Consider the following 16,223-nt stretch of genomic DNA (forward strand, 5'->3'; position numbering starts at 1 on the left):
ACCCGAATCTTCAGGGACGAGCACAGCGATACTCAGATAAAGCAAATTACTCGAGCGAGTAGTGCTTTTCCGAGTACGCTCGCTCATCTCTAGTGATCACCTCTTCAAGTTCCCTTTAGAGACTAAAAAAAAAAAAGAATACTTCTTTAACTAGTATACCAAAAGATTTTTTTAAGAAGCCACCTGGGATGGGTGTTACTGCATTTATCACCAAAATGTAAATATTCAGTTATCTCGGGAATGCCATAAAAATAATTGTAAAAAGTTAGTACCAGAATTCCTGCTTTTCTTTTGTTTGGCTCACAAAACACTCAAGAAAAAACAATCCAAAAGTCACATGCAGTTTTTGTTTGTACTTTTTTGGGTACAGCTCTTACTGCTAAAAACAAATCGTCATATAGCTAATTTACCAGAAAATGTTATGATTCTTAAAATGTGGCGCTGCGGATTCTTTTGTATTTCTTTAACAGTGCAATTCTAATCTTCAGGAGAAACTGTTAAAGGATCTGGGAATGTTTAGCTTGCAGAAAAGAAGGCTGAGAGGAGACTTAAAGGGGTTGTCCCGCGAAAGCAAGTGGGGTTAAGCACTTCTGTATGGCCATATTAATGCACTTTGTAATATACATCGTGCATTAAATATGAGCCATACAGAAGTTATTCACTTACCTTCCCTGCGCTGGCGTCCCCGTCTCCATGGCTCCGTCTAACTTCAGCGTCTAATCGCCCGGCCGCTCGGTCTGGCACGAGCGGCGTTCTGGCTACGCCCCTTCTACGTGTCATCACGTAGCTCCGCCCCGTCACGCGTGCCGATTCCAGCCAATCAGGAGGCCCATGAGCGGAAATTGATTGCGGTTTTTCCACTCGCAGGTAAGAAATTGCATCATGCTGCGATTTTGTGCGGGATACACATGTCTGGCTTTCATTGAAGTCAATGGAAGCCGTCCGTCCGGTGGCACTTCCACAATGAGCACTTCGGAAGTATTGCAGGATACGCATCATTGCAGAGCGCTGGCGCCTTCTGCGCATGTCCGACAGAGTCCCGGCAGGCACATCCACAGCGCTCGCAGAAGATGCTGGACTGGTATGCAGGGGTCACCGGCCGGGCACTGGGTCGAACTCCGCTGCGGGAATCCGACATGCGGGGTCCGACCCGCCCGTGTGCAGGAGGCCTATCCTAGGGTTGTTTGCCTGCAGTGTTTAGTGAAAAGTGGCACTTTGTTTTTCAGTCTCTGAAATAGGCCACCAAAATGTGAAACGTGCGTAGTATTTTGTATAGGCTTTCACATTAAGGGGGGAAAAAGCCAGAAGAAAACATTTAAATTATTGATGAATCATCACCCAAAAAAACCTGTGTAGCAGTTTTTTAAAATTTTAATTTAATGCATTTTTGAGGGTCAAAACAACTTAAAGCATTAAAAAGTTATTCTCGCATAAAGGGACACGTCCGGTTTTATTAAATCCTTCACGTCACTCATGGCTATGACGCCAAATGGCTAATGTACCTTTACACAGGAAGGCTGTCTGACACATAAGCACCCACTGACCATCGCAGGGACTGGCGCTCCTGAGAGTGTCAGAGAATAAAGGCGGTGCGGGCGACATCGTTTCCAGCCATCATCGTTCAGGGATTTTGAGCAGCTCCTGTTTAGGAGTGAGAAGTCACTTAGTAGTCGTTATCTTTCAGTGAGCTGAAATGGAACTACTGAGCAACTTCTCACTCCATGCCCGGTCAGGGGCCGTGTGTCTACAGGCCGACAGTAGCCCATAATTGCTTGTTGGAGTGATTATTTGGCTGACTGTCAGCCTTCGTTAAGATACTGATAGGGTAACCACCTTCAATTGCTTGGGCCAAGGAGTTTTCTTCCTTCTGAAGCAGAGCTAATTTGTGGTGATAATCTGCCCTCTAGTGGCGGCACCATGCCAAGCTGTTAAAACGCCTGTACTTGTGCTGTTGGCTGTAAAGGCTGAAACCTGTTGCCACTAACTTACTGTCAGATATTCTGCTTTGTTCACAGCCGCTTAGGGCTTCAGTCAGAATTAGTTTTTCTGCTCCTGTTTGGAGGAGTAAAACTAAAATCAATAGGGTAAAAAAACTGATCAGTACATTTTTTACGTTTTTTGTTTTTTTTTTTAAGCGGAAGCTTTCATTTGCTTTCGTTCCATTAAATTTCCATTTTTTTAAACTATGCAAATAACTCTTGCGCTATTCTGTGAAACGGAAACGGAATGGAATGGGAACTTTCCATTTTCCTTTCAGTTTTTTTTTTTAAACCCCATTGAACTCAATAGGAGACAGACAAATCTGTTTATTTCCATTTTTAATTCCGTTTCTCTGCACAGAAATAGAATTGTGACTGTACCCTAATTGCATGAAAGCCCATTCCTGCATATTTCCGCACTCCCATTGATTTCAGTGGGCTATTATGGCGTGTAATACGCACCAAGACAGGGCATACTGTAGTTTTGGGGATTTTTTTTTTTTTTCAACGCGATCCAAAGTTGCATGAAAGATTCGCAGTTGTGAATGAGCCCAATTAAGTTAGTGGGCTTTATTCACTGCGTATTACACATGTAAAGAATCCGCTCGTGATCCGCTGTGTATTGGCGCTCCTGTGATAGAGCTCTTGTAAAATGTGCTTGCGTATTAGGTGGTCAGTGAATGTTCGGGCCTGTTTAGTAGGGAGGATGCTTAGTTGAACTAGTGGTCAGCCTGTTACTGATTGCTTGCATCTTTGTCTCTAGCGTTCTGGAGCTCGCTGATGGGAACAAGCTGTCGGAGACTTCCAGCAAGGTATGATACACTATGTATTGTATGAACTGTACACTGGATGTCTTCTACTGAGGACGGTATTACCTGAGAGGATTTAGAGACAACGCTAAATAAGTTCTGCTGTTCTGGCAATGGCTGTTGTTTTGTATTTCTCCATAAGGCCACTGCCACAGGAGCGTATTGTAGCATCTTTAATACGGATGTTACAAATGACATGGCAGCTGTGTGTCATTCGTATCATCATTGTTTGATCTGGATTTGCTGTCATACATTTTATTTTCTACTGGGCAAATACGTAGGCATGTTTGTAAAATAGAAAACACCAGTAAATGCAAATACAGAGGCTCATAATGATAAAATACCGGTGACTTAAGGTGCATTTACACTGCAAAGATGATCGCTCAAAAGATGGCTTTTGAGCGATCATTTTGCATAAACTATTACTTGGTAATAATGCCATTTAGTACCAAGTAGCAGAGTGTGAGCCACCAGGAGCTGTAGTGAGGAAACAGACCTCCCGCTGTTTCCTGATTACTTGCGCTTTGATCTGGCAGCTGAGAACAGCTGATACAATGTAATCAGCTCTCTTCTGGCGGAAGACAGCATGCGGTCCTGCTTATTAGCTGTTCTGCCAAATGATTGTTTTCAAGCAGAACTGAAAACCGTCGTTCAGCAGAAAACTGAAAGATGGGCACATTTAGACACCGATTATTGCTCAAAAGATGGTCTCTCTGGATGCATTTTAATCCCTTTTTTATGTTGGGCATATTTTTTCGAAAAACTGGCAAGTAACGCTTTTTAAAACACAGCTCTGAAAAATACACCCTTAAATACATATATTTACATTAGCTCCATGTTGTGGTTCGCAAAACAGGCCAATGGCTTTACGATACTAGATGGAATTAATGAAGAAACTTGTACATCGGGAGCGTTTTCTACAGTATGAGACAAATGTGTGAATATTGTCTTAATGAGGTTGTCTCAAAAAAACAACCAGTTTTAGAGAAAATCCCCGTGATCCGTTATCACCGGGGGCATCTGCGTCTGATGTAATACATGCTGGATATTCACATGAATTCCTGTCCCTTTATGACAGACATATGCCTTAAAGGGGTTGTCTCGCGAAAGCAAGTGGGGTTCAGCACTTCTGTATGGCCATAATAATGCACTTTGTAATCTACATCGTGCATTAAATATGAGCCATACAGAAGTTATACACTTACCCCCTCCGTTGCTGGCGTCCCCGTCTCCATGGCTCCGTCTAATTTCGGGGTCATCTTGCTTTTTTAGACGCGCTTGCGCAGAAGGGTTTTCTCTCTTCTGGTCGGCCCAGGCACGAGCGGCGTTCTGGCTCCGCCCCTTCTACGCGTCATCACGTAGCCCCGCCCCGTCACGTGCCGATTCCAGCCAATCAGGAGGCTGGAATCGGCAATGGACCGCACAGAGCCCACGGTGCACCATGGGAGAAGACCCACGGTGCATCGTGGGTGAAGATCCCGGCGGCCATCTTGGAGAAGGAAGGAGTCGCAGAGCGGGGATTCGGGTAAGTAATATTTTTTTTTTTTATTTTAACACATCCCTTGGGTTTGTCCTGCGCCGAACGGGGGGCCTATGCAAAAAAAAAAAAAAACTGTTTTGGCGCAAGGCAACCCCTTTAATATAGGATACGGAACAGAGGGGTTTGTCATGAGACATCCCTTTTATCAGTGGTATGCAGATAGGGCTGGGATGTAGTAGACAGCAGGTGAACAATCCCTTCTTGATGTTTTGTTGGAAAAATCGGCAAGAGTAAGGATCGAAATGACTCAGCATCTCCAAATAGCAGTTCTTGGGCATTTCATGTGTGATGTGGTTTGTACCTACCGCAAGATAAAGAGGTGCACAGGATAAAGTGTACAACAGAGTAGTACAGTCTATAATGCCCAGCCGCAGCACAGCCTAATCTTAATTCTGTATTGTGAAGCTGTCTGGAATGAAGTAATATTTCTTTTAAACTTCGGATTCCTGGCTTAGACACACTAAATCTCTCCCATGGTGCATTGCAGCTTGCCTTACAGTTTGGAGTGCCCATTCTTACCACTGACAGTGCATTCAATGGGCACAGTGGGCACAATAGGAAAGTACAGTGGGAAGCCTTTTAATAAAAAGCAGTTGATTTGTAAAAGTATAGGCATTTCAAAAAGTGTTCCAGGTACCCATAGCCTTCAAAGCGAACTTTTCTTCATGATTTAGCCCCTCAAACGGCCACTAAGGCCTCATGTCCACGGGGAAAATCGGGCCCGCTACGGATTCTACATGTAGAATCTGCAGCGGGTCCCTCCTGCCCCGCGGACGTGAGCGCTGAAAATAAGAATAAATGACAATAAACTCACCTCCCATCCGCTCCGTTTCTTCTCTTCGCGGCGGCGTCATCTCCTCTCGTCGCGGCCGGATCTTCATTCTTCAGCTCGGCGGATGTGCACGATGACGTCGGTGACGTGCCCCGCGCATGCGCCGGGCCGAAGCAAAATGATCCGGCCGTGGCTGAGAGAGGATGGCGCGGCGCCGAAGAGAAGAACCGGAGCGGGTAAGTAAAATGTGATTTTTGTGTCCCGCGGATCCGGACGGCTTCCATAGGCTTCAATAGAAGCCCGCGGGAGCCGTCCCCGCGGGAGACCCGCATGAAAATGGAGCATGGTCCAGATTTTTTCATGCTCCTTTTTTTTTTTAAATCACTTTTATTGACGATCCGCGGGTATTTATCTACCCGCGGGTGGTCAATGCATCCCTATGGGGTGCGGATCCGCGCGCGGGAGAAGAGTTAAAATCCGCTGCGGATTTTAATTCTTCTTTTCCCCGTGGACATGAGCCCTAAGCTGCTGGCTGATTCTGCATATTGAAGAAAATGGAGTTTGAATGCTGCATTAAGATGCCAGCAAGAAGACAAGGAAGTTGAAGCACTCTCCCAAACATTGAAGCTGGCTGTTCCCCCTCCTGGCTTGACTGAAGTCCCACAGGCTGGGTGCATCATCACAGCCACCTTCAGTGCAGATGGGGTCAGGACACTTTGCTAACTGCACGTTGGGTGCCACAACAGGAGACTTTTTCTTCCGCTGCGGCCAAGCTCTCCTCTGGGGGCACCGGCTGCAACGGAAAAGCGTGCGGCCAGGCCGCTTCAAAACCAGCGGCTAAGTGCCGCGGGTTTTGAAGCAGCGGATTCCCGGCGGAATTCTCGTGGTTTTTCGCTAGCTGTAAGTTAGTAGGGAATTCTAAAATGCGCTGCAACTTTTTTTTGTGTGTATTTTCTTTTGTCTCATCTTTGTGTTTTTATTTTTGTTTGTTTTTTGTCTGTGGTGGAGTTTTTCAGAGTTGCAGCATACACATTTCATAAACTAAGCCAGCCCTCTTCTGTCATTTCCAAATCAGAGGCAAAAAAGAGCGCTGGCTTGGTTATTGAGATGGGCCTGATTGGCACCTCTTTTATGCATTTTATTGACAGTGGGGGCGCTCTCGTTTCAGAGAAGACGCGGAAGTCCAGCTGCTGTATGTGGCTCTGATTTAAAAAAAAAAAAAAAGAAGCTAAATAGAGTTCTAACAGCTGTTTGACACTTGAAATAATGAATACCAGTTCCTTGTGAAAGTGCTAAAGCAGCCCTCCAGTTTGGGGACAAAATTAAGACCTGAGACTGGATGGGGCAGTTATACCGCCACCTGTTGGTCTTCTGTGCTGATGCCTCTTATTCCGCAATAACTGGTCCCATTTTTCAACTGTCCAAGATGGCCAATGCAATCTGATCCCTACAGTAGACTACCAATGCACCATGCCTGCTCTCTGATTGGCCAGCACTGCGCACATGATCAGGGATGCAATGGCCATCTTGGAAACTGAAAACTGGATCCTGAACCTGTGTATTGGAGGAATATCAGCACAGAAGAACAGCCACAGGTAATTTACCCTCTCCCTATAATTCAGGGAGAGAATTCGGTCCCAAAACTGGAGGGCCACATTAAAGAGGTTGTCCCGCGCGGAAACGGGGGTTTTTTTTTTTCGTCAACTCTTCTGGTTGTCAATTTTTTTCACCAATTTGTGAAATCGGGATTCTGTCTGTACATTTCCTTCACTGTACTTATTCTGCAATGCCCTCTTCAATTAACCTATTTCCAAGTATTCACAAACAGTACACACTCTGTTCAACGGAGTCAATGTTTGTAACTCGGAGTCAAACACCTATTCAGAAGTCGCATCTCAACATCACAGGCATATAATGGCAGGAGATTTATGGAACTGCCTAAAACTGTCTTTTTGCCTATAGCGGTCAATCACAGCTCGTCTTTCACTCCCCAGAGTGCCCTTAAAAAATGAAAGCTGCACTGTGATCAATTGCTAAGTTTTTTTTTTGTTATTTTCATAAATCTGCATATGCTGTGGCAATGTCAATTTTCATAGGAAACCATACGAAAATGAAGGTTGCCGAATGGGTTTCCTAGTGTGAGAATCAACCTGTATATTTCTAATATATAAACTACATTGCTTTCATATAATTTTAATATTCTTTTTTTCAGAATTCTATGCCAGTTGCCATTGAAATTAAAGGACCATCGCCAAAGCAGCAATCAATAGAAAAGTAAAGTTTAATTCATTATTTCAATAGCCGTTTTAGCAATTTTATTTTTAAAAGTACTTGGAGGGAACCTGTGATCACCATCCAGACACCCTAAACCAGGGGTGGGCAATTAATTTTCCCATGGGGCCACATGAGAAATTGGAATGGTTTTAGAGGTCCAGACCAACATACGAAGGCTCCATGCACATTGCCTTAATGGGGCCGTATTCCAGCCGCCCGATTTGCGGCCAGAATACGGCCGCCATTGAAAATGAATGGCGCTGTAATACGGCGCGGTGAACACCCGGTGTTTCACCCCGTTTTACGGCGCGGCCCCCGTGTCTGCCAATGGAGAGGGGAGCGGTAAGGAGCACTCCCATCTCCTCTCCGCAGCAGCACGCCGTAGTTTCGCCTGGGTTACGGGCCGGGCGAAACTACAGCAGTGTGCATGAGCCCTTAACTTCATTCTACTAATACCTGTATACTGCATACATATACTATCCCTTCTTAAAAAAATGGTAAATGAAACTTTACAATGAGTCAGTGAAAAGATAATAAACTTTAATGAACCTGCATTACAGTATATGCATCCTTACCATTTTTTTAAATCAGATATTTCTTTAATACATTTTTCAACATACAAAACAGAGAAAAAAATCACAACAGTGACAAACACCGTAACATTACCATTTTTAATGTATACAAAAACGTTCAATGAGAGAAATCTAGCCTGTTTTGGGCTTGAACAAGTGCATTAAAATCAGGTTGAATATCCGAGGTGGCTATGCGAAGGACAGCACACAGGTGATCATCACTGAGAGAGGATCTGTATCTGGATTTGTTGAACTGCATCATTGAGAATGTTTTTTCACATACGTAGGTAGATCCAAAGAGAACTAACATCCTCTGAGCATGCGTCCTTATGTGTGGAAAGTTTTCCACCTTGAGAGAAGAATAAAACTCCAGCAGTGATACTGACTTAAAATGCTCTGCCAGTAGATTGTCAGACTGCAGATCAATGAGTTCAAGCTGGGCACAGGAGAGGGCACAGAGAGCTGCCCCAAGAAGAGAGATTAAAAAGTGAATATTATTAGTATTATTATTCTAATTACAATGCAAAGGGAAAAGTCCTGACACTTACCAATGACGAGCGTGGAACGATTGTCCTGGCACTCCCCAAGGTCCGCAACGAGCATCCTGGCACTCAGAAGTTACAGTGGCATCACTTACTCAGCATCGGGAAGCAGTGAAACTACAAACTCCGAAGCCTTGTCCATTTTGTTAACTTATGTGCTGTTTAATAAAGTTATTCAAGCCTACGTCATTGGTAAAGGTGCTTGAATAAGTAAGGCCTGAATAACTATTAGCACAGCACAGAAGTGAACAAAATGGACAAGGCTTCGGAGTGCATAGTTTCGCTGCTTCCCGTTGCTGACACCGGACTCATTGGTGAGTCACCAGGACACTCTTTGCGGGCCGGTCCGAGCTATTCAGCGGGCCGGATGTGGCCCGCGGGCAGTGCTTTGCCCAGGTCTGCCCTAAACTAATCTTATGGGCTTACAGAGCAGGCGCCGAGGAGTCCATGAATCGGACTAATTTCTGATGTAAGTGCACACGCATACCCATAAAGAACTGCGTGTGCGGGCGCAGAGGCACCGACAGCAGAGGAGAGTCCAATGCACTAATCACCAGTATAAACCTCATCTCTGGACTCCTTGTCCTGGAAACCCAGAAACGTGAGTTAGTGGTGCTTATAGGTAATTGCAGGTTCCCTTGGTGTGATTCCAGGCTAAGTATTAACAGCAGTGTTTTGGAGGTTGGTGGCTGTCTCTCTATATGTTAACTTATACCTTTTATTCCTTCTTACAAATTAAATTTTTTTAAATCGTCTATAATTTTTCCAACAATATAAAATAAAACCCTAAAACTATTTATATTGACATAACGGAGGGCGGGATGTACATCTAAAGGATGTGCCTCCTTTGTGTGCATATGTACACACATGCTTAAATAAAAAAAAATTAAAGCAGCTAGAGGGAATTGTAGGAACCCAATGAGGCTTTACATGTGATTGCAACATTGATATAAGTGATTATAATCGAGCAAAAGGATAATTTATTGTGGAGAACCGACCCCTTGAAGGGAGGCTCTAAGTACCCTGTTGTACCGCCTCTAGCTTGGATACAAGATGTGATACGGGAGGCATGGAGGCTCTAGTACCCAGTTGTACCACTTCTAGCTTGGATACAAGATGTAACACAGGCAGGCATGGAGGCTCTAGTACCCAGTTGTACCACTTCTAGCTTGGATACAAGATGTAACACAGGTAGGCATGGAGGCTCTAGTACCCTGTTGTACCGCCTCTAGCTTGGATACAAGATGTGATATGGGTAGGCATGGAGGCTCTAGTACCCTGTTGTACTGCCTCTAGCTTGGATACAAGATGTGATACGGGGGGCATGGAGGCTCTAGTACCCTGTTGTACCGCCTCTAGCTTGGATACAAGATGTGATACAGGTGGGCATGGAGGCTCTAGTACCCTGTTGTACAACCTCTAGCTTAGACACAAGATGTGATAAAAGCAGGCATGGAGGCTCTAGTACCCTGTTGTACCGCCTCTAGCTTGGATACAAGATGTGATACAGGCAGGCATGGAGGCTCTAGCACCCTGTTGTATCGCCTCTAGCTTGGATACAAGATGTGATACAGGCAGGCATGGAGGCTCTAGCACCCTGTTGTATCGCCTCTAGCTTGGATACAAGATGTGATACAGGTGGGCATGGAGACTCTGGTACCCTGTTGTACCGCCTCTAGCTTTGATACAAGATGTGATACGGGCAGGCATGGAGGCTCTAGTACCCTGTTGTATCACCTCTAGCTTGGATACAAGATGTGATATGGGTAGGCATGGAGGCTCTACTACCCTGTTGTACCGCCTCTATCTAGGATACAATATGTGATACGGGAGGCAAGGAGGCTCTAGTACCCTGTTGTACCACCTCTAGCTTGGATACAAGATGTAACACAGGCAGGCATGGAGGCTCTAGTACCCTGTTGTACAACCTCTAGCTTAGATACAAGATGTGATACAAGCAGGCATGGAGGCTCTAGTACCCTGTTGTACAACCTTTAGCTTGGATGCAAGATGTGATACAAGCAGGCATGGAGGCTCTAGTACCCTGTTGTACCACCTCTAGCTTGGATACAAGATGTGATATGGGCAGGCATGGAGGCTCTAGTACCCTGTTGTACCACCTCTAGCTTGGATACAAGATGTGATACAGGTGGGCATGGAGACTCTGGTACCCTGTTGTATCACCTCTAGCTTGGATACAAGATGTGATATGGGCAGGCATGGAGGCTCTACTACCCTGTTGTACCGCCTCTAGCTTGGATACAATATGTGATACGGGAGGCAAGGAGGCTCTAGTACCCTGTTGTACCACCTCTAGCTTGGATACAAGATGTAACACAGGCAGGCATGGAGGCTCTAGTACCCTGTTGTACCACCTCTAGCTTGGATACAAGATGTGATATGGGCAGGCAGGGAGGCTCTAGTACCCTGTTGTACCACCTCTAGCTTGGATACAAGATGTGATACAGGCGGGCATGGAGGCTCTAGTACCCTGTTGTACCCTCTCTAGCTTGGATACAAGATGTGATACAGGTGGGCATGGAGGCTCTAGTACCCTGTTGTACCCCCTCTAGCTTGGATACAAGATGTGATACAGGTGGGCATGGAGGCTCTAGTACCCTGTTGTACCCCCTCTAGCTTGGATACAAGATGTGATACAGGTGGGCATGGAGGCTCTAGTACCCTGTTGTACCACCTCTAGCTTGGATACAAGATGTGATACAGGTGGGCATGGAGGCTCTAGTACCCTGTTGTATCACCTCTAGCTTGGATACAAGATGTGATACGGGAGGCAAGGAGGCTCTAGTACCCTGTTTTACCACCTCTAGCTTGGATACAAGATGTAACACAGGCAGGCATGGAGGCTCTAGTACCCTGTTGTACCACCTCTAGCTTGGATACAAGATGTGATATGGGCAGGCAGGGAGGCTCTAGTACCCTGTTGTACCACCTCTAGCTTGGATACAAGATGATACAGGTGGGCATGGAGACTCTGGTACCCTGTTGTACCGCCTCTAGCTTTGATACAAGATGTGATACGGGCGGGCATGGAGACTCTGGTACCCTGTTGTACCGCCTCTAGCTTTGATACAAGATGTGATACGGGCGGGCATGGAGGCTCTAGTACCCTGTTGTACCCCCTCTAGCTTGGATACAAGATGTGATACAGGTGGGCATGGAGGCTCTAGTACCCTGTTGTACCCCCTCTAGCTTGGATACAAGATGTGATATGGGCAGACATGGAGGCTCTAGTACCCTGTTGTGCCACCCCTAGCTTGGATACAAGATGTGATACAGGGGACATGGAGGCTCTAGTACCCTGTTGTACTGCCTCTAGCTTGGATACAAAATGTGATACAGGGGGGCATCGAGGCTCTAGTACCCTGTTGTACCACCTCTAGCTTGGATACAAGATATGATATGGGCAGGCATGGAGGCTCTGGTACCCTGTTGTACCACCTCAAGCTTGGATACAAGATGTGATACAGGTGGGCATGGAGGCTCTAGTACCCTGTTGTACAACCTCTAGCTTGGGTACAAGATGTGATGTGGGCGTGGAGGCTCTAGTACCCCGTTGTACCACCTCTAGCTTGGATACAAGATGTGATATGGACAGGCATGGAGGCTCTAGTACCCTGTTGTAGCCCCTCTAGCTTGGATACAAGATGTGATATGAGCAGGCATGGAGGCATGCAGGTTCTGTAGGGATTCCTGCGACATATCTGCTTACATTTGCTGTAACTGAACCTCTAGATCATGCAAACTTGTAGGCTGACTAGGTTGACATCCCACATGGTCTTACATGTTCTATTACCTATTAAAATTCGATGACCGGGCAGAGATGTGTGACAAAGTTGTGGAGACATTCTTGTGACCCCCTTGTGTGTGCGGCCGAGCACTATCCCGCTGGGAAATGCCTCTTGGAAGCCGTATGAAAGCAACACGTGGCTGCAGGAGGCCCCGAAGATATCCCTGAGCTGTCAGTCACCCCTAGTAGTGATACGAGGGACAAACTCTTAATGCAATGGTCCCTCAGACCATCACACCAGCAGGGGGGCAGAATTGAGGCGCTCACCCCGGGGTCTCCAGACATGAACACAGCTGTTGCCAGTGTCAAAACTAAACTTGGCACCACCTAATAGTCTGGCCAGAACGGCCGAGGTAGCGGGCAATTTGTCAATACAGCCATCTAACTTCTTGCATTGCAATAATACGCCATCAAACATGTTTGCCTCTCAACATGGCCTCTTTGTCAGCATGTTTGTCTTTCAACCAGTAGAGATTGTGAAGGAGCTGACTGGATGAAGTATCTAAGAGTTGGAACAGATAGGTATGTATGTTCAAGGGGTCCCAAATTCAATTTCCAACAATAAAAAATAAACAGAGAGGGGGAACCAGGAAATAGGTCATGGATCACACCAGTCTTCTAGTAAGCTAGAAGGTAGTGAGGCAGGCTCCTCTTCACGAAGGGGTTAACTACTTCTGTTGGCTCTTCAGGTAATATGTTGTTGAGTTGGTCTAAGGGGTCTGAGGTCAGTCTAAAAAACTGGAACTTTAGAGAGAAAGCTGCGGAATGTTGTTGGGGAACAGAGGGAATGGTAAAAGGCAATGAACATAATGTAGACTAGTAGTTTTTGAAATGTCAGTCTATGTCCTTGGGGCTTTAAGAGAGATGTCCATCTGAGCCTTTTATGGAAATAGGGACTCAAGCATTGGTCTCTCCTAAGTTGCATAGCCAGCGAGGAGTGGGACTTCTCTCTTGTGGTATCTGAAAGTGGGGACATTAATGCAGTTCATTAGACTAAGATTCTTCAATTTGAACCTAGCATCCACGTATTGGTTTTGCACAGGGAAAGAGGGACAAGCTGGCATTTGCTGCTTAAGAGAACTCATTTTATGCTAAAGGTCTAAAAAATCTGGTTAACCTGTCCTTTTAAAGGTGGGTTGCTAATGAGAAGAAAAGTCCTTGAAAAACTGGTTTATATGCTGCCCACAGAATATCAGGGGAGGTAACAAGATGTTCGATTAGAGGGGAAAAAATGTCTCAAGGTGTTTGCATAGTATGCCTTTTGGATGGGTGTTTTTTTAATAAAAACCTTTCCCTTTCATTTAGGTGCCAGTGACATTACCCATTACCAGTGTAAGGTAGCACCAAGTCCACTGTGACGGGGGCATGATCCAACCACAATATCGTGCCCATAGATGACTGTAAGATGCGTAGCCTAAGGATGCTCCCCAAAAAGTGGTCTATTCGGGTGTTTTTGTCTTTTTTTACGAGGGTGGAAGTGGAAAGTATTGTATATCACCTACTAGTTGGGTTATGGATCTCCACAAGTAAAGTAGAGATTGTGAATGAATGAATGAGTTGTCTAAAGAGACTACTTTAGTAAAATTAGTATGAGGAGGAAGCGATGAAGTGGTCAATCTACCTGTGGTCTCAGAACGCTAGACTAGAGTCTCCACCCATCAACATTGAGGTGTGTCACAGGGAGTTCAGCTACCTTTTTTAAAAAGGATAGTTGACATTCGGTAAGGAAATAAAGATTACACGGGTTGAGTGGTTGACCATGGAGTGTAGCTTGGAGGATTATATATTGTCCCATGGAGTCAAGGTCCGCCTGAGACACCTGTAGTGGGAAAGAGTTTGCCCTATTTTAAGTCTGACTGGCACTGAATAAGCGCAGAACATTTTTGCAAACTTAAAAATGCCCTTGTGATCAAAATGTGTTTCTTGCTGAAAGACCTCCTCTGCCCTGAGGAAGCGGACTTCACGCAGTGCCAGTAAACACTTAGTACTGCAGTTTAACCCCCTTACATTAAATGATGCTATTATTACCTTTGTAAAAATGTTGAGGGGAACAATTGGCAATTCTGAGTGGAACGTCACCTGAACAGGAGGGGAAGAGGAACCAGGCCACTCCTCCATACAAGGTGGTAGGACTAATGTACCTATGTCATTTGGAAGAGGAAGGAAAAGTGGGTCACAGAAAATATAATGGCAGAGGACCACGAAGGCTAATATTAAAGCCCATAATCAACTGTGAGATGGCGATTACATGTTATCTAAATGTATATCTTAGAAGCACTACTATGCAACCTAACTAGAGATGAGCGAGTGTACTCGTTAAGGCAAAATACTCGAGCGAGTATTGCCATTTTCGAGTACATGCCCACTCGTGCCAAAAGATTCGGGGGCTGGCAGGGGAGGAACGGGATATATCTCTCCCCCCCCCCCCCCCCCCCCCCTTTCCCGCTCTCCCATGCTCACTCCCGCAACTCACCGCTTACCCTCGCCGGCCCCTGAATCTTTTCTCACGAGCGGGCATGTACTCGAAAATGGCAATACTCGCTCGAGTATTTTGCCTTAACGAGTACGCTCGCTCATCTCTAAACCCAAGGGAGTGAGCTAAATAACATATAAAGAGGTGATGTAAGCCTGCTATTAAGAAACAGGAGTCTATGTTGGGTTATATACCTGAGGAAGAGATGCAGTCTCGTAGCTATTCTCAACTAAGATATGTATATCTGAGTACCCTTAATATACAGGCAACCACAAACCCCACAAGACAACCAATCACTGTTCTAGAACCATCAGTAGAAGAGAAAGGGGCAACTTTAAAAAAAAAAAATTGTATATGAAAAAAGTATACAAGTCCAAAGTATAGACCATAGTACATGGCCTAGTGTCACAAAGTGTTTTGATCATGCGGTAATAGAGATTTTCCATGAAGGAGTCAAATGGGTTGAGCATGCAGAGTTCACTGCTTTCTGTTGTCTCTTTTGGATTGGTGAGTGACACACCAGGCTCCACAGGTGGGGGGCGTTAGTCTCACTCTGCAAGGGAGGTGCTGTAATATGGAGGACAGAACTCACGGAGAGCTTCAGGTTTATGAAGTATAGCGGTTTGACCGGTTTTTAAAAGCTGTGAGGCTAAAGAATCCCGAGCGGTAAGATATGTGAAGAATATCCAGGTGAATACTCCTCTGCTGCAGATTTATACAAGAGAAGTCTGGGAAAAGCTGAATAGAGACCTTGCCTTCCTCGTATCTTATAGGGAAAGTGACGACACAGATAACGTTACAGTCTTGGACCTCGGCACTCCTTGAGCTCAGTGCGTTTTCAATGGAAAGCGCTGCGGAATAAGTTGGCGCTATACAAATAGAGATTATTATATTCCAGATGGAGGCCTAGAATTTGGTTGAGAAGCAGTTGAAGCATTTTCTGCACCTCCTCCGTATCTGATGGCCCTGCAAGGCCTCTAGCCTTGATATTACATCTTCTTTTATCAGGTTCTCTCAGCTGCCTACGCATCTCTCTCGGCGCCTGGCTTTGTACCTCAGAAGTATTTCGGATTTGTACCGCTAAGGAGCATATTTGTTAAGGGTCCTCTTATCTGTTTTTCCATAGCGTCCATCATGACAGCACACATGGAGGTTGCTCCGCCTGTGATCCTTGGTACAGGAAGAAGGAGTTCTTTAAAAGGATACCTCCCACCGCTTGACTCCAGTGACTTCCTGTCCCAAACGGACCCAGGAGGAGTTCCTCTGTGCTGGGATGGAGGCAGAGGGGGCTGCGAGCGCTACTCACCGGGGTGCGGAGTATCCGGCCGGGGGAGGCAGCTCCGTCTGAAGAGCAGCATGTTCAGTGGGAAAGGAGCGCCAGGTGTGGGGTGACTGCTCTGCGCTCCTACTCCCCGGCGTCTAGCGGCGGCCGGCTTCCGGGTATGGGGCGGCGC

At 45.8% G+C, this 16,223-nt stretch overlaps 1 protein-coding gene across 1 annotated transcript in view; it reads left to right on the forward strand.

Annotated features, from left to right (window-relative positions):
- Positions 1 to 16,223, forward strand: part of SYCP2L (synaptonemal complex protein 2 like) — a 111,281-nt gene that overhangs the window by 47,860 nt on the left and 47,198 nt on the right. Inside the window, exon 17 of the mRNA XM_066578840.1 lies at positions 2,743 to 2,791. Within this exon, the coding sequence (XP_066434937.1) occupies positions 2,743 to 2,791 (49 nt within the window). The remainder of the gene's footprint in view (positions 1 to 2,742; positions 2,792 to 16,223) is intronic.

The sequence above is a fragment of the Eleutherodactylus coqui genome, chromosome 9, assembly GCF_035609145.1.
Source record: "Eleutherodactylus coqui strain aEleCoq1 chromosome 9, aEleCoq1.hap1, whole genome shotgun sequence".
Classification (NCBI taxonomy): domain Eukaryota; kingdom Metazoa; phylum Chordata; class Amphibia; order Anura; family Eleutherodactylidae; genus Eleutherodactylus; species Eleutherodactylus coqui.